Genomic DNA, 24,154 nt, shown 5'->3' on the forward strand with positions numbered 1-24,154 from the left:
CAGCCTGTGGGTTTACAGTTGGCCTGGGTTGCATGATCTGGGGCGAAGTGCTTAACTTCCGCACCTCTGTTTTCTCATCTGTAAAATGGGACGATCTCTGATGTAAGAATTAAATAAGATCATATTATCAACAGAACAGCACAGCCAGTGTGATTTTATTAGTTTTGACTATATTCCCTTTTGAATCCAATAAGATTTTATTTTATTTCTTTTTTAAAATATATTTTTATTGATTTCAGAGAGGAAAGGAGAGGGAGATAGAAACATCAAAGATGAGAGAGAATCATTGATCGGCTGCCTCCTGCATGCCCTTACTAGGGGTCAAGTCTGCAACCCGGGCATATGCCCTGACTAAGCCACACCAGCTGGGTGGATTTTAAATGTTTAGTTTATTTCCATTTGACAGGCACCTAATTTCTGGAACCTTTACTTGTATCTTACTAGAGGCCTGGTGCAAGAAATTCATGCATGGGTAGGGTCCCTAGGCCGGCCGGCAATCAGGGCTGATTGAGGCCATCCTTCATTCCGTGCCACCCACTGGTTGTCAGTGCACGTCATAGCAAGCAGTTGAACTCCCAAGGGGACAATTTGCACATTAGCCTTTTATTATATAGGACTAGAGGACCGGTGCATGAAATTTGTGCACAGGGGGTCGGGGGTCCCTCGGCCCAGCCTGCACCCTCTCCAATATGGGATCCATCGGGGAATGTCCGACTGCCTCTCCCAATCCTACAAGGATTCTACAACACCTTGCTGCCTCCTAACCGCTCGCCTGCCTGCCTGCCTGCCTGAATGCCCCTAACCCCTCTGCCTGCCTGCCTGATGACCCTTAACCACCTCTGCCTGCCTGATGGCCCCTAACCACCTCTGCTTGCCTGCCTGATTGCCCCTAACTGCTCCCCTGTGGGCCTGATCACCCCTAACCATCCCTGCCTTGCCCCAAACCCGGGACCCATGATTCCCTCCTCCAGTTGGTCGCAGGCACCTGGGACCCAGACTTCCCTCCCTCTGGCTGGCCGCAGGCACCCAGGACCTCGGCTGGCTTTGCCCGGGCCGGCCGCAGCCGCAGGAGACCATGGACGGTGGGTTTTGCCCAGGCCGCAGGCGCAGGTGCTGGCACCCGGGACCGTGGGGTGGGCAGCTTGTCCCTCTCCTGGGCCACAGGCACAGGAATAGCCGCTGGCGCCTGAGACTGCGGGGCGTGAGGCTTGTCCCTCTCCTGGGCTGCAGCCTGGCTGGTCCCCATTCCTGTCTCGTGAGCTCATTTGTGCCTGGCTGGTCCCCATTCCTCTCTCATGAGCTCATTTGTGCCTGGCTGGTCCCCATTTCTCTCTCCCCATTGTTGAGTGTCTGAGCCATTACAGCATGCAGGAGTGAGGGCATGATGACCATTTGTATATTAGCTCTTTATTATATAGGATTTGATTCTTCCCTCCGGTCTTTCGTGAGCTATCCCACAGTTCTACATTATATTCCACTTTTCTTTTAATTTTATTTAACCAAAAACATACCAATACCTACCATGTCACAGGATTCATTCTCCACAGTGGGTGAATTTTCACCCATTGTATCCCTTTAATAACACAAAAAAGCAGACACCATTTCTTATTTTCATATATAAAGAGGAGAAAATGGTTTCATAGAGAGAATAAATAACTTGCCCAGGGTCACAAGAAAAGTAAGAGTTAGAATTAGGAAATGAACCCAGGCACTCTGGCTCCTGAGGCAGTGCTCATATCTGCTCTGCTGGGCAGCCTCTCAGAGACACTATCAAGGGCAAAATACCTCCTCCAGGGGCCAGGGCAACTGATGAGAACAAAGAAAGACAGCCAATACACACTAAGCACAAGAACGCATAGGCATGAATGACCTATGGAATATTTCCTATGATGAAAAACTTTGACACCTACCAACCCATTTAAAAGAATACACTTCCGTAATTTTAGAAATGGATATCACTTGAGTTCCCCTTTTGAAAGTTTCCCACACTTTGGCATTTTGAAATTTGACCAAAATGTGATTTCCAGTTTTTACATGATGAAATGAATTAGTTCAACATTTCCCTTGTTTAAACTGAAACTATTCCAAACCTTCAATGGGTTTACCACTATCAGGAAATGTACGCTTAATTATGTAAGTCAAATCCCTCTACTTAAAAAATAAAACTAAAAAGTTTTGCTTGTTTTTACTCTCTAATAAAGCAAACAAAAAGATATATTTAAATTATGTTCCATTGCATTAATGAAATCAGAATCTATATTTCCAAGAATTAATTTGAGTCAAACACATTTTTTTCAACTGTGTCACCATACGTTAGTTCCAAGCAAAATTATCAGGCATCCCATTGCCTCTGGTGGATTATGGAGTTTTATTCTAAGAATCCCAAGCCAAGCCATAGAAAAATTCTCAATCAGTCCGACAGTCTACTCCAGCTCTGTGGTTAAACTTGCAGCACAAAATATGAAGTGAAACTCACCATGGAAACTCCACATTCCCTCATAAGATCTCTAAATTTCCTCTTTCCCTTTACCTATCTCGCAAGATAACATTTGTATTATAGATTTTTGTCTATACAAAAGCAGCAATTAGCCTGGCCAGTGTGGCTCATTGGATAGAGCATCGGCCTGCAGACTGAAGGGTCCCGGGTTTGATTCCTGGTCAGGGCACATGCCCGAGTTGCGGGCTCAATCCCCAGTGTGATGTATGCAGGAAGCAACCAATAAATAATTCTCTCTCATCATTGATGTTTCTATCTCTCTCCCCTTCTCCCTTCCTCTCTGAAATCAATACAAATATATATATATATTTAAAAAAAAACAAAAAAAACAGCAATTACTCTTTCAAACTTGAAGAGATCTTAAAAAAAAAAAATTTGTAGACCTTGGCCCAAGATTGATTGATGGATAAAATTCCTGATGTCTATAGCACTTCGCATATAACATCAAATACAGGAAAGATTTCCAAAAATGGTTTTCTAGTAAATGAGATAGTATGTCACCATTTAAATCTATAATTCCTACACCAAGGCAGTGAGTGACTAATATCTTTCAGCCCGCACTATTCCAGGCCCTCACTTCACCCCTCAGCAAGACGATAGGGTGGTATACACCATTACTAAACCCATCACACAGAGGGGGACACTGCAGCACAGAGCCATCAGATCATCTGTCCATATTCTAGTACACAGCAATTGGTGGGTGTGGGGTTCCGACTCCAAAAATCTGGGTCTATTAGCCCTTAAGTCTTAGCAAATATGTCATTCTCTCTTTCAGAGATGGAAAGACCAAGATAAATGTTTATAGAAATAAACAGGCCATCATACTGAACACAAACATCTGAGGAAAACAGTCTAGAAGGATGCAGATAATGATTCTACCTGATTTTAGAGTCAACTATTACACTTTTTGTAATTTGGGGTTATTTTCTTTATCTTTCTGCCTCCCATTACTATATACAAGAGGCACTCCAAAATTTCATTAAACAAGTAGGTAAACAAGATGAAGCTGCAGGAAAGTTACACTATGGGAAAATACAAAGAGACGACAACTAATTTATGCAAGTCATAGTAGATGAAGAGCACCTGTTTGAAATAAAAGAGGCTTCTTATTAGAAAACCCTCCAAAGGTCTGAATGTGAAGAGATTCCCATGGATCACGTTACACATGTGAAATGAGGAAGGAAAGCGGGTTTAAGAAAGCAGAAGGGCTTGCTTCACTCGCTCTTCAGGGGCTGATCTAATGACTGCCTCAAGCAGGAGACAGTGAGCGAGCCTCCTCCCAAACAAAGGTGAGCTTCAATTTTTATCTTAAGTGTGCTTCCTTATAAAGGGTAGACTACGCAAGGTGGGAAATGCTTTAGGGTTAACATTCTACAAACTGTAGATTAGGAGCATAAGGAATTATATAATGTACAGTGATCTGACATCTATTAGTACCTCTTAAATGGGGTTTTGTTTTACTGCCATAGCAAGAGTAGCACTTGCGAATTGGGTAGGACCTGTTACTTGGATTTCATAATGCCGAGAGTAATGGTAATGTTACAAGGACCAAAAGCATATTGTGTACTTCAAAAATCCTGAATAAGCTGTGCCTTCTCCACCAATCTATTGAATGTGATAATGTTAATACAGAGGTATTAATATGCCACAAACCTAAAGTCTGTTTTTTCTAAAAGCAGTATTTTGAAATCATGAAAGGCTTTGTGTTACTGTGCGTCTGTATGTGTTTATGTGTAACAGCTGACACTGGAAATCATGAATGCCACGGTGACGAAGGGCTTCAACGGGTCTGAGCAGTGCCCCAGGGACACGCGGATAGCACAGCTGGTGTTCCCAGCCATCTACACCGTCGTTTTCCTCACCAGCATCTCGCTGAACACTCTGGCCCTGTGGGTGTTCATTCACATTCCCAGCTCCTCCACCTTCATCGTCTACCTCAAAAGTACTCTGGTGGCCGACTTGGTAATGACATTCATGCTTCCCTTTAAAATCCTCTCCGACTCACACCTGGGACCCTGGCAGCTCAGAGCCTTCGTGTGTCGCTTCTCCGCCGTCATCTTCTATGAGACCATGTACGTGGGCATCATTCTTCTGGGCCTCATCGCCTTCGACAGATTCCTCAAGATCATCAGACCTTTTGGAAAATTCTTTGTACAAAAACCCGCTTTTGCAAAAACAGTCTCAACCTTCGTCTGGTTCCTTTTGTTCCTCATTTCTCTGCCAAACATAATCTTAAGCAACCAGAAGATGACACCGTCTACTGTGAAAAAGTGTGCCTCCTTAAAGAGCCCTCTGGGGCTGAAGTGGCACCAAGTGGTGAATTACATATCCCAGTTCATTTTCTGGACCGTTTTTGCCTTAATGCTTCTGTTTTACGCGGTGATTGCAAAAAAAGTATATGATTCTTACAGAAAGTCGAAAAGTAAGGATAGCAAAAACAACAGGAAGCTGGAAGGTAAAGTGTTTATTGTCGTGGCTGTCTTCTTTCTGTGTTTTGCTCCATTTCATTTTGCCAGAGTTCCATATACTCACAGTCAAACCAACAGTAAGACTGACTGTAGACTGCAACATCGACTGTATATAGCTAAAGAAACAACTCTCTTGTTGGCAGCAACAAACATCTGTATGGATCCCTTAATATATATTTTCTTATGTAAAAATTTCACAAGAAGGTTATTGTGCAGGAGAGGAAGAAAGATTACAGCATCAGCCCAAGACAATCACAGCAGTCAGACGGACAATATAACCCTAAACTAATGCCTTTATCATGGCTCACTGCTATTTATGGACTAGATTTCAAAAGACAATTTCTTTGGAAATAACATTTAAGCAATAAAAAAGGATTTAAATAAACGTTTTCTTACATTTTATTATCCTGATGTACAGAAAGGATTATGTAAATTTAATTCCACATAGATGTATTCATAAGCAGAATGAAGTATCATTAAGAGAATGCAACAGAAAGCAAGTGGCCACTAGAGGTCATCTTTTCTAGAACATTCACTTACATTTTGGAAAAGATGTATTGTGGATAAATGTGTATTCCAAAAAACCTCCCCTCCATAACACTTTCTCACATTGTTTGATACACATAATTCAAACAGCACTCCGACTCTGTATTCCAAAAATGTTGATACTTGGAGAAAAACAAAACCACCTTGAAAGTCCTTTGGTGAAGCTGAAACCTCGGGGTTGAAAGGATGCTACATATGAAGCATCTGGGGAGCTGAGAGCTCCTTACAGTTACAAAGAGCCTTTTCCATGTTATTCTAACTCACCATAGGAGGCACGGGCACCATATTTAAGCCACACGAAACACTGTGCTGTAACACTTTGCTCACATGCCAAGAGCATACAATTCAAGAGCAAAAATACTGTGTTCTTCTTCTTTAGAATTTTCCCTCTGCCCAGCAAATCCCTAATGGTGGCTGAATGTGCTTAGTTAGCAAAGCCTTCCTGGGCAACAACCTCTATCCTCCTGCCTCCCACTCTGGTTAAAAATAATTGCTTCTCCAACTGTTGGGGTATGTTTTAGGGCCCTCATTGCATATGACCCTTTACCAGTACACTGTACTCTTGACTGCATCCCCCAAAGATGGTTAGGATTCTCTAAGAAAAATGCGTTTTGAAGACAGAAAATGTCATTTTTTCTTGGTAAATCCCACAATACTTCCCACAGACCTTCGGTTACAAATGTTTTAAATAGAATATATCAAAATATTATGCTATTCTTGGTACATTCATAGATGAAACTGCTGACCCACAACCAGTAATATCCATACTGGGATATTTTTCAAAGGATGGTGCCCTACTTGTACTTATTTACCTCCACATGTTTTTCCTGAATACCTTTGTGGTTCAAAAAAAACTACAAAATGGTTATCTGGTATTGTAGATGCCAACTTAAAACTTCTAGAGAGAATGCACAGAATGTGCACGCTCTATAAATGTGCCTCCAGCTCCAGCGTTATCATTGGTTGGTGAATCTCAGGCCTCTTCCTCAAGGGCACTGAGGCCCTGGAACCTGCCCACCACTCCGGCCTCATCACCTCACTGCTTTTCCATCCCTGGAACGTTACACTCTTTTACAAACCTGAACATGCCAGGCTCCTTTTTGGCCCTTGTGCCATTGCACATGTAAATTTACCTCTGACTCACCAAGAAAACTCTTATCCCTCCCTGCGTTGCCATCACCTAGTCCATGAAATATGATCTGGCCAACCTCCCGCCACCATCTCAAACCCAATCCCTCCTGTCTGTCATGCCTCAATAGCTAATCTTCTCCCACTGCATTGTGATGACGCCTCCCGCAGGCAGGCACCGACTGTGTAAGTAAGCTACCTGTACTTCTGAAGCAGAGATTGTGCCTCATTGTGCAATCAATAAAGGTTTGATAATAAACCAGACTGGCTTTATTTTTACACTAGAGGCCCGGTGCACGAAATTTGTGCACGGAGGGGGGTTGTCCCTCAGCCCAGCCTGTACCCTCTCCAATCTGGGACTCCTCAAGGGATGTCCGACTGCCCGTTTAGGCCGGGCAGTCGGACATCCCTCTCACAATCCAGGACTGCTGGCTCCCAACTGCTTGCCTGCCTGCCTTCCTGATTGCCCCTAACCGTTTCTGCCTGCCTCTCACAATCCAGGACTGCTGGCTCCCAACTGCTTGCCTGCCTGCCTTCCTGATTGCCCCTAACCGTTTCTGCCTGCCTCTCACAATCCAGGACTGCTGGCTCCCAACTGCTTGCCTGCCTGCCTTCCTGATTGCCCCTAACCGCTTCTGCCTGCCAGCCTGATCACCCCCTAACCACTCTGCTGCCAGCCTGTTTGCCCCCAACTTCCCTCCTCTGCTGGCCTGGTCACCCCTAACTGCCCTCTCCTGCAGGGTTGATCACCTCCAACTGCTCTCCCTTGCAGGCTTGGTCCCTCTCAACTGCCCTCCCTTGCAGGCCAGGTGCCTCCCAACTGCCCTCTACTGCTGGCCATCTTGTGGTGGCCATCTTGTGTCCACATGGGGGCAGTATCTTTGACCACATGGGGGCAGCTATATTGTGTGTTGCAGTGATGATCAATCTGCATAGTACTCTTTTATTAGATAGGATAGAGGCCTGGTACAGGGGTGGGGGCCAGCTGGTTTGCCCTGAAGGGTGTCCCTGATCAGGGTGGGGTACCCTTGGGGCATGGGGTGGCCTGAGCGAGGGGCCTGTGGTGGTTTGCAGGCCGGCCATGCCCCCTGGCAACGCAAGTGGAGGCCCTGGTATCTGGAATTTATTTTCCTTCTACAATTGAAACTTTGTAGCCTGGAGCGGAGCCAAGCCTGGTGCTCCCTCTGAGGCCGGCAACCATTTGTATTGGGGTTATAATTGAAACTTTGTTGCCTTAAGCGGGTGGGCCTGGCCAGGGTGTGTGGAAAGCTTTGCTTCCCCTGTTGCCGGCGGCAACCCTGGCCTGCTCTCTCAAGCTCCATTCTGCCGCCATTTGTTTGAATTTGTTTACCTTCTATAATTGAAACTTTGTAGCTTGAGTGGAGGCTTAGGCCTGCAACGGCTGGCAGAAAGCTTGGCTTCCTCTGTTACCTAGGAAACCTTGCTCTCTGTGGCTGTAGCCATCTTGGTTTGGGTTAATTTGCATACTCGCTCTGATTGGATGGTGGGCGTGGCTTGTGGGTGTGTCGGAGGTATGGTCAATTTGCATATTTGTCTATTATTATTAGATAGGATACTAGAAAAGCAAAAGGGAAGTCCATTTTCACTGATGTTTTCATTATCAAAAGATGATAAAACATTTATTGAAAGCTCTTTTCAGTTGAGTTCCTACAGCTTGGACACAGGGGCTGGGGAAGTGGGGTTGTTCTTGGGTTCTCTACTGAGTGCTCATGAAGGAAGCAGGATGACTGAATAGCTGGAGGACTGATGTCTATTGACATATCAGTTTGAAACTATTGGCAAAATGCTCCAGCTATGTACTGTTGGTTTGGGATAAGTAAAATTTGTAACTGCAGTCTATTATAATATCCCAAACTCTCCTTTTACAAAGTTCTCTTGAGGTCTGAGTTTCATTCTCTCAAATAAAAGAATTAGATCACGGCAATTGTTAGTGATGTCACTAAATGCACAGTACTTTTACTGAATACATTACATATTCATGAGTAGACTCTAATACAGTATTATAAAAAACTGCATCTAGATAATGTATACAGTTTTTACAAAGGTCTTTCAAGATAAAGTTTCAATAGCAAATCTGTCCTCCATAAACACAAATATTTAATTCTATTGCAATAACATCATAATCAAAAGTGGAGTACCTGGTGTGTAGAATAATCTAACAAGAACTTAGAGAAAAGGCATAGTAGAGCCATCTTAAAATCATACAAAATGCAAAGCAACTATTTGGGAACAAATTCCCAAACTGGCATCAAAATACTAAATTCTGGAATACTTATAGAATGGGATGCTATACCACAGCCATTAATGACACACAAAAGATAGTGGTGGTTTTTTTTGTTTTTTTTTGTTTTTGTGTGTGTGTGGTTCTTTTTTAAAAGAGCTTTGATATAGTGTATGAGCTTAGAGCACAATTAAGGACTTTTGTGAAAAGTGAAATATAACTGTTATTACTGGAAAAGGTCTTCTGACTATCCCGGGGCAGGCAGAGGGTGAAAGGGTATTGCCTCATACAGAAGAATTCTTGAGAAACCAAGAAAGTTTACTGTAAATGAGAGAGAAGGAGGCAGACAAGCAGTGAGAACTCCAAAACCACTGAAGTTAGATGGCCAATGTAAAGTTATTAATCAGAATCTTAAAAGAATTATTCAGTCTTATTAAAACTATCACTTCATGTATTTCATATCCATTTAAAAGCAGCTTCTTCCATAACTTTCTTTCTCAAAATGCCTGGCCATTACCCCCAGGTAAACTCATTCCTCCAGCAAGTTGAAAGGTCAAAGTTCACATGACTCTTAACAGAACAAGCTCCAGAGGAAGAACCCACTCCCCACCGGTCTAATACGTCAGGGAGCAGAGAGCATAGCTAGGAGACCGCAAGGAGCAGAGCTAAGGGACGTGTGGAACTCACAAACCACTTAAAGTGCCCAAAACAAAACCCACTATTTTAAAATTTACATGAAACCAAATACAGACAATATGAATAGAGAACACTTATGTTCAAACCAAAGTAGTCCTCAGACTTTAGTTGGTACCAGAACCAGCTGGAGGGATTCTTAAAAGACACTGCTAGGCCCACCCCCGAGTTTCTGATTCAAGGGTGAGGGCTGAGCACGAGCTGCCAGGGACACTGATGCTACGGATTGGGACACTCATGAAGAACCACTAAGATAAATGCTCCCTGAGGTTATACTTACATACAGACTGATTTACACACAGCCATCTTGAACAAGCATGTCCAAGAGAGGCATCTATCAACAGGAAACACAAAATTGTTATTGAGAGAGTGGGGCAGATATAAGGTGGCGGGCCATAGCAAGGACTAGGCTACCTTAGAAGTCCATACCCCACTGTGGGGCATCTACTATCCAGTGCCAACTGCTGGCACAGGAGGGATTTGGAGTCCAGGGTGGCTAACTAGTAGAAATAACAGTAGTAAAACCAGCATCAGTGACAACAAAAGCTACACACATTGCCTACTACTCACGGTGTACCAAGAGCTTTAACTACATTGTCCCATTTAATAATACCAGGAAGCCTATAAAGTGAAATTATTATCTCCATTTTAGAGATAGAGAAGTTGAGAAACAGAGGTTAAGCAACCTGCATGGGATCACCCAGCGTATAAAGAGCAGGGCTAGAGTTCTAATTCAGATTCTTGCCTCTAAACTCATATTCTTAAACATTATATTTATAATTTCAAATCTTCTAATGTTCTCAAGAGAATTCATAAATCCAGTCTCCTATGTTTTCTATGATTTTCAAAATTTCCGTAGCCACCCCCATATTCTCTGACCCCACAAAAACAGTGCAGTATGCCTGTGTGGGCCATAACTAGCCCAGGTGCCACCAGGTAATTAGGCTGACCTAGAAGCTACCAGAACCTCCCAGGACCTCACCCGGCAGCGTGGCTTGTTTACTGAACACTTGTTGTGGCTGGCACCATGCTCTGCACTTGACAAGGATTACTACTTTGCTATCTTCCACTGCAACACTATGAGATAGATGTTACAGGACTCCTGTTGAGGGGAGAAATGAAAAGAAGTCTGAGGACAAAGTAAAAGGTACCTCGTCCACAGTGCCTGTGACCCCCACCAGCAAAGCAGAGGCTCTGCTCCCCCACTTGGCAGGGTGGACAAGCTGCATGCCTCCAGGGTTGACATTGGGCCCAGCAGTGACAATGGCAAGGAGGTGGCGCCTGCAGAGGGAGGAAGAGGTCTCCACACAAATGAGCTTCAACAACCTCAGGGGTATGAAAGGTTCGATGGGGACCCTATGAGTACTTCAGGGGCCTCCAGCACTGAGAGTTCCTGAAAGGAGTAAAGTCCCAAATAGTAGATTCATGGGTTCATCTGGTCAGTCATTCTTCAGCGTGCACTTGAGCTCAGACCCCTCTGCCTCTGTGGAAGCTGCGATCTGGTCAGGCACACAGGCCATAGTGAACCCGAATGTGGTAAGCGGTAGGAGAGTTGTACTAACTCACCATAGGAGCTCAGAGGAAAGGGGACCTGACTGCAAATGGAGAAACTGAGGAAGGGCTCACAGAAAATGGAAATGTGAGCTTAACCTTAAAGGAGAAAACCGAGCACTCAAAAGGGAGCAGTGCTGGGCAGAGAGCAATACTGAGCAAGGCGCGGGTCGAGGAGGACATTGTGCTGTGGCTGGATCGTGAGGGGCCTTGGGGGTCTGAGGCTACAGCGTGAGAATTAGACGATGAGCCGGGACAGAGCGCAGAATCCTGCTGTTGCGTGGCTGTCTACATTTCTCTAAGAACCACTGAAGGTTTCTGAAGTGAAGCATTACGTCCTCTATTGTGCTGCACTAGCAGAACGTCAATTTGTCAGCAATAGGATAATTCTGGGTTGAAGAACAGCCACTGAGGTCAGGAGATCAACGGAAAAGGTCTTCCATCTATGCAGGCAACAGCCCAGGGAAAATCGGACATGGGCCTCAGTGACATGTTCAGAGAGTTTTTTGAGTCCAAGACCCCTAGAGAACAGGAGATTATATGTTAACTGGATGTGATTAACATGTATTCTCAGTGGGTCCATAATCCCCATCCCAACCGCCCCCAATTGAATGGCATTGCTCTGAAGATCACTAGCTTGGGTGAAGTGCTGGATCCTGAAGAAAGAAGACTAAGACGCAGGGTCTGGGTATGTTGTATGTGAAACACAGTGAGAGAGTGAGGTCAAGCAGACAAAAGCTGGACAGAAGGGCACAAAATACTGATCCAGGGCTCTGAAGACATGGCTAGATTTGAGGCCAGGGGAAATTTTTCTAAGACCGGGAGAGAATAAGGAATGAGCTGGGTACTTCAGAGGCCATGTTACCCAAATCCCATGGACAGAGGAGACAAGAGGATCTGGGGGAGGTGCCTGAGGCTGGGATGGGGTGGGATTGGTGGGTTAAAACAAGAAACAGGAGGCCCGGTGTACTGGAAACCAAGGAGCAAAAGAGATTCAAGGAGAAAGCGATAGTCAGCAAAACCACATACTGTAGAAAGGTCAAGTGTGTTGAATGTAGAACTCTGAGGTCAGTGGTAATTTTAAGAAGGAGGTGGGATACAGCCCCATTTTGTAAAGGGAGATGAGGGGCTACAAGCAACTCTCATCTTGCCATAAAGAACAAGGTAGTTTCAAAGAGTTCCAAGGAAGAAAAACAACAGTTGTATTACTTGGCTTTCCCAAAGGGTGTCTAAGACCGGGACAGCAGCTCTCTCCCGTGTTTCCTGTGCAGTGCAGAGTTAGAATGCACCACGTGAACTAGCAAACGGAGCAGAGGTGCAAATCCAATGGTGGGAGTAGCCACATGACCAAGAGAAAGTATCATGGGTCAGCTGGGCACTGCATTCAGGTCGTGTGCTGACATTTCAGACTCCACATTACCTGGGTTTCTGAGTCCCAGCCCCCCCCCCACCCCACCATTCATTCTAGTATAAAGTATTTATAGAAAAGGGGAGTGGGAGGGAGGGAGATGGACAGCAAGCTGAAAACATGGAGAGGAGTGACAAAAAAGAAAGATAGAAGCAAGAATAGAGAAAGGAAATGGAATTCTGGACTTACAGTACTGGTAAGTAGGTAAACCAGTGTTTTGAAAAAAATTCCATACCTCACTTAGCATGTGAAGTTTTGTCACTGCTGCAATAAAACTCACGGTCACAAATGTGACACCCGGGGCTCAGTACTAGAATGTCTACCTTTATTTTTTTCAATTCAGCATCAATATTAGATGGGTTTATGTGACCTTACGTAGTTGCAGTCATCTTAAAAAATTTCACCTCATGCATATCTGAGTACTTTCATAGTTTAAAATATTAACCTTTTGGTTTAAAATTACATCGCATTACTCTGTACTTTTATCTTTTTTATTCTATTTAACTCTGAACTATAGTGAATGAAGCATTGACCTGAATGCAGTGCCCAGCTGAGACCACCTCTCTCCCCCCACATATTCTGGCCTCAGATTTTACACTTTCCCATAATTTCAGGTAGTCTGAATAAGCCAGTCCTAGTTTCCTTCTTTTCAGCAGAGAAAGCTATAAAGAAAGAATAAAAAGCATTTCAAGCAATCATCAGGTCACCATTAAAGGAAATCCAAGAGCTGACTAAGGGCTGCCAAAATATTATGGAATTACTTAACTTTTTAGTTAAGAAGTCTTTTCAATTTTTAATCATTCCAACTTTACATTCCGACAGGCACCCCCATTCATTCACTTATTCACTCTCCCTCTCCCTTCTGACCAAATAAAAACACAGAACAAAAGCTACTATTCACTAAGTACTAACTACCCTGTACATTATCTCATTTAAGTTTTACAATCTTATAAGGTAACCATTCCCATGCTTATTTTTCAGAAGAAATTGAGGCTCAGATATATTAATGACTTGCCCAAAGTAAAAAAAGCTGTTAAGCGGAAAGGCTGAAATCCACACTGGAGTCTGTTAGAGCCATTACTGGGCTCCTATCACTGCCTCTCACAAACAAAATTTCCAAAGTGAGGAGATGGATCAAGTAGCCAGCACAGGAGAGAATATGGATATGCGAACAGGAAGCAGATGCAGGCGTATCTCCAAACTCAATCTCAACCCATCCTCCCCTTTAATCAGGCATTACACATGAGGTTCTCATACCAGAAAAATGTAAGTGCTTTATATAAAAAAGACCTAATAGATACACATCATTTCAAATGACGGGTTAAACACAGTAATTTAGGCACAGGGACATAAAGATATCAATCTCAGCTAGAGAACATGAAAGGTTTGTAATAATTACACTCAGCACAAATTCTCAGCCACTGCATGTGAGCCACAATTAGAGTGACTTTCTTGTACAGAGAGATGAAACAGTAAGATCTGTTAATACAATATTTGTTCTGGCTACATGCAAAAAACAGGGCATCCAAGACAGAGCATCATGAGCTAGGTTTCAATGAGACCCCTGCTTTTCTTCGTTTTGAAATAAAGAATTAGCATACTACAGAGGCTTTAGAAGCCCATTATATGTGCCTTTTCCTTTAAGAAGAAATGAATGTATCTGAGAGTATTGTGACGGAGAAAAATGAAATTACGATACAAATGCTATGCCTACCAACACTGGAGGAGGGGACATTGAGCCCAGGTCCACGTCAGTGCAGAGAAGCCCAATAAAGAAGGGAGGAGAGAGGAAGAAGTCACGTGCAAGGGAATGACTACAATAGCGGTCGCCAACCTTTCAGACCTCGCAGACCACCAGTGGTCCGCGGACCGCCAGTTGACAACCCCTGGCCTAGAAGACTAAAGAAAGCCTTGGTAATAATCTGCCAATGTCTCCCACTAAATAGGGGCAAGTAGGAAAAGAGTTCATTCCAGAATTTAGAAAGACTTACCAATAATATAACTTAATTTTCATTTCTTGTAAGATTTTAGAAATACATTCTCTACTTGAGTATTTCTGTCTTTCTCATCAATGACAGAGAAACATCAACTGGCCACCTCCTGCACGCCCCGCACCGGGGATCGAACCTATAACCCGTGCACATGCTCCAACTGGGAATTGAACCGGTGACCTCCTGGTTCATGGGTCAACACTCAAGCACCGAGCCACACCAGTGGCTGCTTCTGTCTCTTCAAGAATACATTTTGAAAAATCAGTAAGGTTTTGGATTCTCACCTAAAATCTTTCTTTCATATAATGCTGAAACCAAAAAAAGGTGAATGAGTCATTCAATACAGCCCTTCCCCCCAAATGGTGACTTTGGATATCCTGACTTTGTGATTAGTGATCCATGAACCAGGCCTATGTCCAAAACAAGATTATAGATATTCCTATTGGACTTCAGAATTCTAAACCCCAATGGTGACTTCAGAATAATTGCCTCAGAAACATTTAAAAGAATTCCCTTACTACACATCCCACAGGATGGACCTAGAGGATACAGAGCGAAGCGATCTTCAAAAGCCAAGGAGATTAAAGAAAAGGTGTTTTTGTTTGTTTTGTTTTGCTTTTAATGCAGAGAGATTGTTCTGAAGAAGAAATAAGTCTAAAAAGACAGTAAAACCAAATGTAACAGGTGACCAGTGATTGGATTCCACAACAATAAAATTATAAAGGGTATTACTGGGAAGTTGTAAAATTTTAATGCAGATGAAATATTTAAAAATAGTATTATTTCAAAATTAACCTCTTGACTGATAACAGTATTGTGTTTAGGTAGAAGAATGTCCTTGTTATTCGGAAATGCTGCTGAAGCACTTAGGAGTGAGGCATTTATCACAATGACTGCAATTTCAAACAGGCTCCCCCAAAATGTGTGTGTGTGTGTGTGTGTGTGTGTGTGTGTGTGTAGATACGTGAAAAACATTAACCATTTGTAACTCTAGATGAAATCTACATGAAATATTATTTCAACTTGTGTGAAGGTTTAACATCTTTAACAATAAATATCAGAAGAAAAAATAAACTGTAATTAAAAAATAAAATAGCCCGGCTGGCATGGCCCAGTGGTTGAGCATCAACCTATGAACCAGGAGGTCATGGTTTGATTCCTGGTCAGGGCACATGCCCAGTTGCAGGAGGCAGCCAATCAATGATTCTCTCTCATCATTGATGTTGCTATCTCTTTCTCCCTCTCCCTTTAAAATATATTAAAAAAAATAAAATAAAACCAAAAAACACTTTTTAAAGCATGATGGTGGTAGAGAAGCACAAACACAACCCATGATGCCATCCTTTATTCAAAATAAATGTGGGGCTTGTAATGGCTAAACAATGTCATTAAAAGAGCTTCCCTGCATTTAATAGGCTATTCTAACAAAACGACAAGATAATTATTGTTATAAAGTCTCCTGGGGCTCTTATGAAATGTGAGACTTGTTATAAGAAAAATCAACAGAAAAAAAATCTTCAGGTTAACCTTTCAGTTATTTGAACAATAATACAGTTATGGGCTGGTTTTTAGCTGCTCTTTTCATTGAAGTGTTACACTTTTTTTGTGACTAAGCGTGTACTATACTTTCCTTTTTGAATGTTAAGTAGGACCAGCTTTAGCAAGTCCCAACTGGCATAATATGCTTTAAGACGAATGAGCACGCCTAATGTTAACTTTTTCATTACTAGATTTAATTTGCATCACTGTGCAAAGAAACTTTTAAATACGGCAATCCCACTGTTATATTAAGGACGGAAAGGCATATTTCATCCCCAGCCCAACCTCAGGGAGAGAAAAAGAGGGCAACTTACTGCCCCTTCCTTCTTCCATGAGGAAATCTTTGTTTAAAAACAACAACAACGCAGAGAAAGTCAAGGTGCTTCTTCAAACTCCAGGTCCTTCTTCAAACTTAGAAAGGCCTACCATTATCTTCATGCACTGGCCTCCTTTCAGAGACTATTTTAAAGTCAAAACCAGGAAATATACTCCTAAATTATCAAAACATTTTCCCTTCAAATTCAAAATAGGAAAGTATAGCAAAAACATTTTCAACAGCTTGATATACTCAGGAATTTTCTTTAAGAGAAAAAAATCAGTATATAGTTAGTTGACCCAAATAGGACAAGTCAACCCAAGAACTAAATGCATTAAAATTTAAGGTGGATAGCAGACTGCCTTTATTTCTTTACCAGAAGCTTGTGGAATCTTTATCCAAATAAGCTCTCTAATGTGAGTTTGTACACGCCACTGAAAATCTGGGGTGATAATTCTCAGAACTTGCAGAGAAGGTCTTTGCTCAACACACTTTGAAAGAGGCTATAAGGGATGTTCTCTCCTTCTGAACTGATGCTTTTAAGACTTGGCCATTTGTTGTTCTGCCACTTAGGTTTCACATTAAGAGCAGTACATAATCCATGTGTGGATCAGAGTGACAAGTGGCAAAAAGTTCAAACTAAGAAGGACAAGTCTTTCAAACTAAGGTCTACAATGAATTGGCTTCAGATGCTAAAAGCAAAATCCATGGCACAAAGCAGAGTCAATATTAAATAAGCTGGATAATTTTTGTTCAGAGTCTTTCCTTAGGGCTAGCTACTCATCCACACATAATACACCCTCCCTAAAAAGAATGGAATGAAAAACTATTAAAATTGAAGTTGTTTGTTTCTGTTTGTTTAGGAAAAGGCAAGAGAAGTAACATAATTTTGACATTCAACTATTGGTATTTAAATCAAGCACATTTGTTTTTCTGTCAAACATGGAAAGAAAACCAACTACACAGTCCATTATTTCCTTAAGGCGTAAGTAAACACTCAGTAAATCTATTATTGATTGACTACCTTCAAAAACGTTTCCATCTTTGATTATTATTTTCATTTATTGTCACCCATGATAGTAACAGGTTTTGATTCCATTTCATAAAATTGTATTTTTATTTTTTACTTATTTGTTCAAATATTGCATTCAAGAAAGTCTCGGACTCCTTTGGAGACTTTTATCTGAAAGTTCTAAAATTAATTACATAAGAAAAAAGGGTCTGATTATATAAATTCATCACTGTGCAAAGATTTTTAAAGATAGTAAAACAAGCTGTCTTGTGTTTAAGAGTGAAATTCAAGTGCTTCCGGTGCTGCCAGCTGCCGCCGTGTCCCCCTTGAGCCCTCACTCCTCCTGAGTGACGGAGGCGTGAGGCTTTAATGGGGCCGACCCTGTGTGGGAGAGACCGAGCTTCTCATCAAGAACAGCAGCATCAGGCCTGGCTCCAAAGCATCGAAGACAAAGACAGCAACCTGGTACCTACTGTCAGGCCAGCCTCAGAGCACCATGATGCTGAGGAAGGGGAGAATGAGGACAGTGAAGAGGACTCGGAGGATGGTGAACAAGATGAAGAGGACATGCAGGACATGGACAAGATGAACTACAATGAGTCGCCTGATGATGGAAAAGTCGATGAGGTGGACATGGAAGGCAACGCAAAGGATCAGGGCCGGTGGATGAGCTCGGCAGACAAGGCAGGGTGGCCTCAGGGAGATTCCAGGCTGACCCAAGTACCATGCAACCCCTGCCCACGAGCTCATCACCCCAGTGCCTGAAGCTCACCCTCGGGCCCCTCCTCAGCAGCTGCCAGGACCTGGTCCATCAGTCTGTCCTGAACCCCCTGGGCCTAAGCCCACCGCACCTTTCTGGCCGGTACCTCACCCCTTAGTTGCCAGGTATAGTCTCTTTCTAAATCTTTTTAATAAAGATAGGACTGAATCCCCTTCAACCCCGCCAAAGAATGAAATTCAGAAGTATCAGAGAACTCACCCCTTAAGTAATTTTATTTAAAAATTTTTAAAATTTATATTTGTGAATTTGTAAAAAACAGCTCTGTAGAACTCATCAGATTCTTGCATAAAACTACAGATTTCCAAAGTTATCAATTACTTATATATGTACATTATAATTTTAGTCTTTAAATAATATGTAAAATAAAATATTTAAAGGATTTGTCTTTCATAAAATATATTTTTATTCCTTTGAGCCAAAAATTAATTAGCAAGAAGACTGTAAATGCATATTTTCTAAGTAACAATAGGAAATCCTCCCCCTCCAAAAAAAAAAAAAAAAAAAAAGGGAAAAAATGAAAAAAATAAGAAGCAGAAGAACGAAACACTGGGTTGATTTCATAGGGCCCACCTGACACTCCATCCCCTCTTGGTTAGAGAGACCTCTGGCATCCTGAGGCCCAGCCCTCCGCGTTTCCTTCAGGTGACTCACCATCTGATTCCTGCTGCTTCGGGAACTGCTCTGCCCCAGTCTACAGATCTCACCTGCTCTTGGGTGTGAGTCACTGACACTAGCAAGAGAGCAAGTTGCTCCAGTTGTTCCTGAACAGGAGACTCTGCGAGGTGCCCAGAGGACCATCTCAAGGCGGGTCGGGAAGCACCTACCTCCTCTGGCAGGGAGCAAAATGTTTCTTTTTCATGCTTTCCCCCAAACGCCACATCTCTGCCAACCTTAGTTTTAAGGTGTATTCTTACTTAGAGTTGAGAAGCCTGTTTCAACTTAAAGACACCAGTATCAGGTGAATGGAGGACAACCAGCTACCGCAATGAAAGGTAAATAAAAACTTTTTTTTTAATTGTCTGAAAAGCTGTGGTTGATAGGACGCAGCACTGATTAAGACTGATTGCACCTCTGCTGAAATCTGAGGTCTGATGAAAGGGGAGGGATTGGAACGCAAACTGAACGATGTGTAAGTCCTCTTAGGAAGGCACCACTTGACATGGGTGCCATGTGTCCTTCCCGCAGCTTCACCAGGAAGGACACATGGCAGGCAGGCAGGCAGAGAATGTACAGTGTGTATGTGTGCATGTCCCTCTGAACATGGAAATAGTGTTCTAGAAATCATTTCTATTCGTGAATTTTTTATCACAAATCCAAAGTGCCTTGTAATTGTTTACCAAGACCCAAAACTTAAATTTGTTTCATAATCTTTTACTCACATTTTATGTTTAGAAAAAAAGACCAGAAGGAAAAGAGTGATTTTTCTGATCGCCTCGTTTTGATAAAAGAATTTCAATCTTTTCATTGTACCAGAAAGAACAGGGCAATTTTCATTCTAAATCCTTACGAGATCATGTTAAAACATGTCAGAAAAGGCACTGAGAAAACTGACAAACAGCTCAGCAACGGCCTGGTTCTGGTTTATGTTCAAATCATTAGGGAAGTTTTTGCTTGATTGAGGAAAACAAGAAGCAAGCATGGAGATCTGACCCCTTCTAAGTTATAAAGAGGACTTTAAAAGATAGGTGAGTCTATAGCCGAGTGATTTTTTTGTTGCATTAGGTTAAGATTTGTCTATTATAGAATTTTATATCATATTCCAAGTTGGATCTACTTTCATATGAGGTATGTTAACATTTTTAACAACTTTCTTTCTAATTAAAGATTCCAACTTACTAGAAAAATGAAGAGCAAAGTTTGTTTCTATATTATCATATACATAGCAGGGCTCGGGGAAAGAGCCAGACACTGCTGATATTTTATTTCATTATCATTTCTACCAGTTTGAGGTTAACAGTCTTTCCTTCTTGAAATTAGGGATCAAGTAGATGTGTCTCTTAGTACTTCAGCAAAAGCCTATGGTAAGCCTATTGCTTCCAACACCTACTTGAAAAGCAATTCAAGTACATGTGGGTTAAGATAAGGGCTTGCAGGAGCAGTTAGATTGCTGAATACCATACTTAACAATGTAGCCTACAGGAAAAACATAATTAGTCAGAAAATGGGAACTATTTCATGAAGAGAAGAGGAGAAATGTTCCCAGTCACAGACAACATGCTGAGAGGGCTCAGTGCATTGGGATCTGGGTGCGAGAAGGAAGGCTAAATGAGAGTGATGTGTTTTATTTAGGTTAGTGATGTCTGTGCCCTTCAGTCTGCCTGCTTTTCTTCCTTCCTTGATATCTAATGATTTAACATAGTATAAAATTTAATGCTATACTATGAGAAAATGCCACCAAAATTTAAGATTGGGGAGACAAGAATGGCCATTTGTTATTTAATTATGCCTTCAAACTAAGAAAACCATGATACTCCTTCCACACCCCCATAAAAGCATGCTCTGAAGGCAGGACAGAAATGAGGTGAACGCAAGCTGAAATCACCCACAGTCCCCAGGGCAGACAACACGCACAGGCATGGAGCAGTAGTTTAGTTTGGGGCAGAAAACAAAATGACCAGGGTTTGTGTGCTGACTGTGCCAAAAGTGATCAGGGTGACTTGGGCAAGCTGCTTATTTCCCCAAGAACTCAATGCCTTCCCTCACAGTAACGTGGGGGGCTTAGATTCCATGGTCATCGGGGGATATTATCAAGAACCCAAGGCTTGAACCAAACACATGAATGCTGAGAGGACACTGGCAAAGATGATGAGAACTGGTCCTCCTGTTTGTCACCAGCCAGCTTCATGACGTTGGTCAAGTCTCAAACTCTTTAGGTTGCAGATTCTTCCATTGCAAGATGGAAAGCGTTACATTAATATTAGTGCAAGGGCCAACTGCAGTTCCTACAACTGTGAACATCTGAGGCAGAGGGCGGAGAGCAGAGGCAACCATGACCATGTGGTTAAAAGGAAGAGGATGAGTTACATGGAAGACATCAAGATGAACAAGAAGCAAGACTCAACCCTGCTCCAGGCCAGTGGTTAAACCAGGCTCCCATCTGACCTGACAGAATTTCCAAACTTTCTACCTCTTTATATAGCAAATATGAACAGAAGAGAACATCTGCTCTCCATCTTATACCTAATTAGCATATTTGATCTGTCATTGACACTCTTATAACCGTACATTAAAAAATGTACACTAAAATGCATTTGAAGAAGAGCAATGATTAAGTTTCACTTGGTGTAAGACAGCCATTAAGTTATTCATACCAGCGAGTCCACAGTTTCTCTTATAAGGCAATTTCTTTCTTTTTTTAAATATATTTTTATTGATTTCCAAGAGGAAAGCTGGGGGGGGTAAGGGGGCGGAGATAGAGAGAGTGAGAGAAACATCAATGATGAGAATCACTAATCAGCTGCCTCCTGCATGCCCCACACTGGGGATCCAGCCTGTAACCCGGGCATGTGCCCCGACCAGGAATCGAACCACGACCCCACCACTGAGCCATTCCGGCTGGGCAAGGCAATTTCTAATACTAATTTCTGTGAATTACTTAAATGACTTTTTCTAACGTATTAGAATTTATATGGCACAGACTGTCCTTCTAGCCTTAATACTAAAGCAACAACCACTAACACACATTTTATAGTTTTAATACATGTCCAAGTCTACTGAATATTTTAACACACACATATATATATATATATATATATATATATTTATTTATTTATTTATATTAAAAGCCCTCACACAACTTTAAGGTGTGTACTGCTGTTAGCCCTATTTTACAGCTGAGCAAACTAAGGCTTAAGTGGTACTCGAGTACAAAGCAGAGCTCTGACCTTGAAGCATGTCTACCTGCATCAAACACGCTCTCAGTCATGACTTTTTAAAGCTCTGAGTAAACTCACTATGTGCTGGTAGTGACCTGTAGTGTGGGTAGTGTAACAGGTAAAATTAGAACGATTTGTGATTTATTCACGGCAGCAGACAAACGGTTGTCTCAAGTCATTACACTGCAGTCAGGTTGGAGCTACTGGACTTCCTAGTTTTCCCCAAGGAGACGCAGGTAATAATCGGCATCTGAACTGAACGCCACCTGTGCAGCAGCAGGAGCGAACAGCACTTAGGGAGCTGCATGCCAACCCAGCTCCGCCCCCTCACACACTGTGTGAGCCTGGGCCAGCTCTAGTGCTCGGGCTCTAACAGTAGCACATGTCTGCCGTTCATTTGAAAGGGGGTTACTAATTCTTACTACCACTCAGGTAGCAACTAGCTATTGCCTTTTTACCACATGCCAAGCTCCAATGAAAGATTTATAAGGATTGAGTGAGGTAATACTATGGTGATACTTCAGTTGATCCTCAAATAGATCCCATGATGAGTGTTTTAGAAAATAGGAAACTGAGGCATGGAGGGGTTAGGGAATCTGCCCAGGTAACTCACAGATCTGCAAATTGAATCCAATGTCCTTTTAATAAATTAAATATAACTGAATTTAGAATAGTCCCAAACAATACAATTAGCCAGCATTTGCTGAACTCTCACTCTTATTAATATTGTTGTTGTTGTGCCTAACAAGACAGAAACAGACATTTCAGCTGCCAGGGGAAGGTGTGCCTGTAGGCTTAGGTTGCAGATATTATTGGCTTTCGGCTGAGAACATGGAGTAGAAAGAAACCCTTTTCAAGTCCATGATTCTGGAGGGCACCCTTTGCTAAATATATCAAGATCCTGGTTACTTCCAAAGAAGAAGGCAGTATTAAAAGAAAGCAGCAGAAACAAAATAATGCTAAGCTCCCTGCACTATAAAGGCGTTTATAATCTAGCTGAAGAAAGAAAAATGGTAACAGCAGGCTACTTGGATGTTAGCACAACCTGAGCACTTAGCTGTGTGACTCTCAGGCCACAAGTCGAGAGAAGAGATCCAAGAAAATGGTGCAGGGCACAAGCTGTCTCTGGGCTCAGGCACTGCAGGGCCTACCACACTCCTTTAGGCGAGGAGCATCTACTTGTCCGAACACGTTCCTCCTGCCCCTGCCAGGCTCAAACGACACTGAAAACAAGTCCTCAGTGGGCTTCTGAAAGCAACGTAGGTAAACTGGCTAAAAGACGAATTGGGAAAACTGCAAAGTTAATTGTTTTCTGGATGCATTTATAAAGAGGACAGTCCTTCATGTCATGACTGGGTACATGGTACTCAGGGCTCACAGTAACATATGACCCTTAAAAACTCACAGGTAAATTGTTTTTTGGTTTTGTTTTTTTTTGGTTGTTTCAACCCAGCATATTGAACAATGAAAACTTTAAATAAGATAAAGATTTGTTTCAAAACTGTGAATGTAGTACCCATATTATATGTAGCAAAATGAATGAATAAAAGAATAGTGGATACCCTCAAAAAGTAAACTACTATATCAATGTATTAGCATATTATGATCACTGTTGAATAAATAAAACAGTAATATATATATAAAACATCAATATTCCCTTTTCCTTTTACCCTAAAATATTCATTTTTATTTCACATTGCAAACAACAAAATATATATACCATATATCTATATATATAAAAAGCCCATGGCCGTAACGCCATAACGACTGAACAACCAGTCACCAAGGAGGTGCATTGATGAGTCCCACCTGGTGTGGTGGGTCTGGGCTCCCGCCCATGCGGCGGCGTGGCAGACACTGGGGTCTCACGTGATTTCACATGCTGGGCCTCTAGTATGTATATAAAATGAAAAAGTATCTATAGTCACCAGTACAATACCTCACCTATTATCTCTATTTTCATTCTAAGGCCCAGAAATAATGACTATCCGATATGCACCCAATACTTATGAAGGCACATTGGGACTCAGCATGCACACTGCTGATAATCAGATTACAGTCTATATGAAACTGCAAGTCAGACAGACTCTAAACAGCTGGCCAACAC

General features: G+C 42.2%; 2 protein-coding genes across 9 annotated transcripts in view; one reads left to right on the plus strand and one right to left on the minus strand.

Annotated features, from left to right (window-relative positions):
• The window catches only part of MED12L (mediator complex subunit 12L), a 420,881-nt gene that overhangs the window by 114,297 nt on the left and 282,430 nt on the right, over nt 1-24,154 (minus strand). The gene's annotated exons all lie outside the window — the stretch shown is intronic.
• Nucleotides 3,699-6,251, plus strand: P2RY13 (purinergic receptor P2Y13). Of its 2 annotated transcripts, none has more exons than XM_079766922.1 (2): nt 3,699-3,786; nt 4,238-6,251. In XM_079766922.1, the coding sequence occupies exon 2, from the start codon at nt 4,253-4,255 to the stop codon at nt 5,252-5,254; it is 1,002 nt and encodes a 333-aa protein (XP_079623048.1). In that variant the 5' UTR covers nt 3,699-3,786; nt 4,238-4,252; the 3' UTR covers nt 5,255-6,251. The 2 variants fall into 2 exon arrangements, with proteins under 2 accessions (XP_079623048.1, XP_079623049.1); XM_079766923.1 differs by having other exon boundaries at nt 3,737-3,786; nt 4,196-6,251.

Source organism: Cnephaeus nilssonii (genome assembly GCF_951640355.1).
Source record: "Cnephaeus nilssonii genome assembly, chromosome: 3".
Taxonomy (NCBI): Eukaryota; Metazoa; Chordata; class Mammalia; order Chiroptera; family Vespertilionidae; genus Cnephaeus; species Cnephaeus nilssonii.

Bases quoted from the DNA above. Each gene is read 5' to 3' on its own strand.
- P2RY13 (XM_079766922.1), top strand. From the start codon at position 4,253: ATGAATGCCACGGTGACGAAGGGCTTCAACGGGTCTGAGCAGTGCCCC.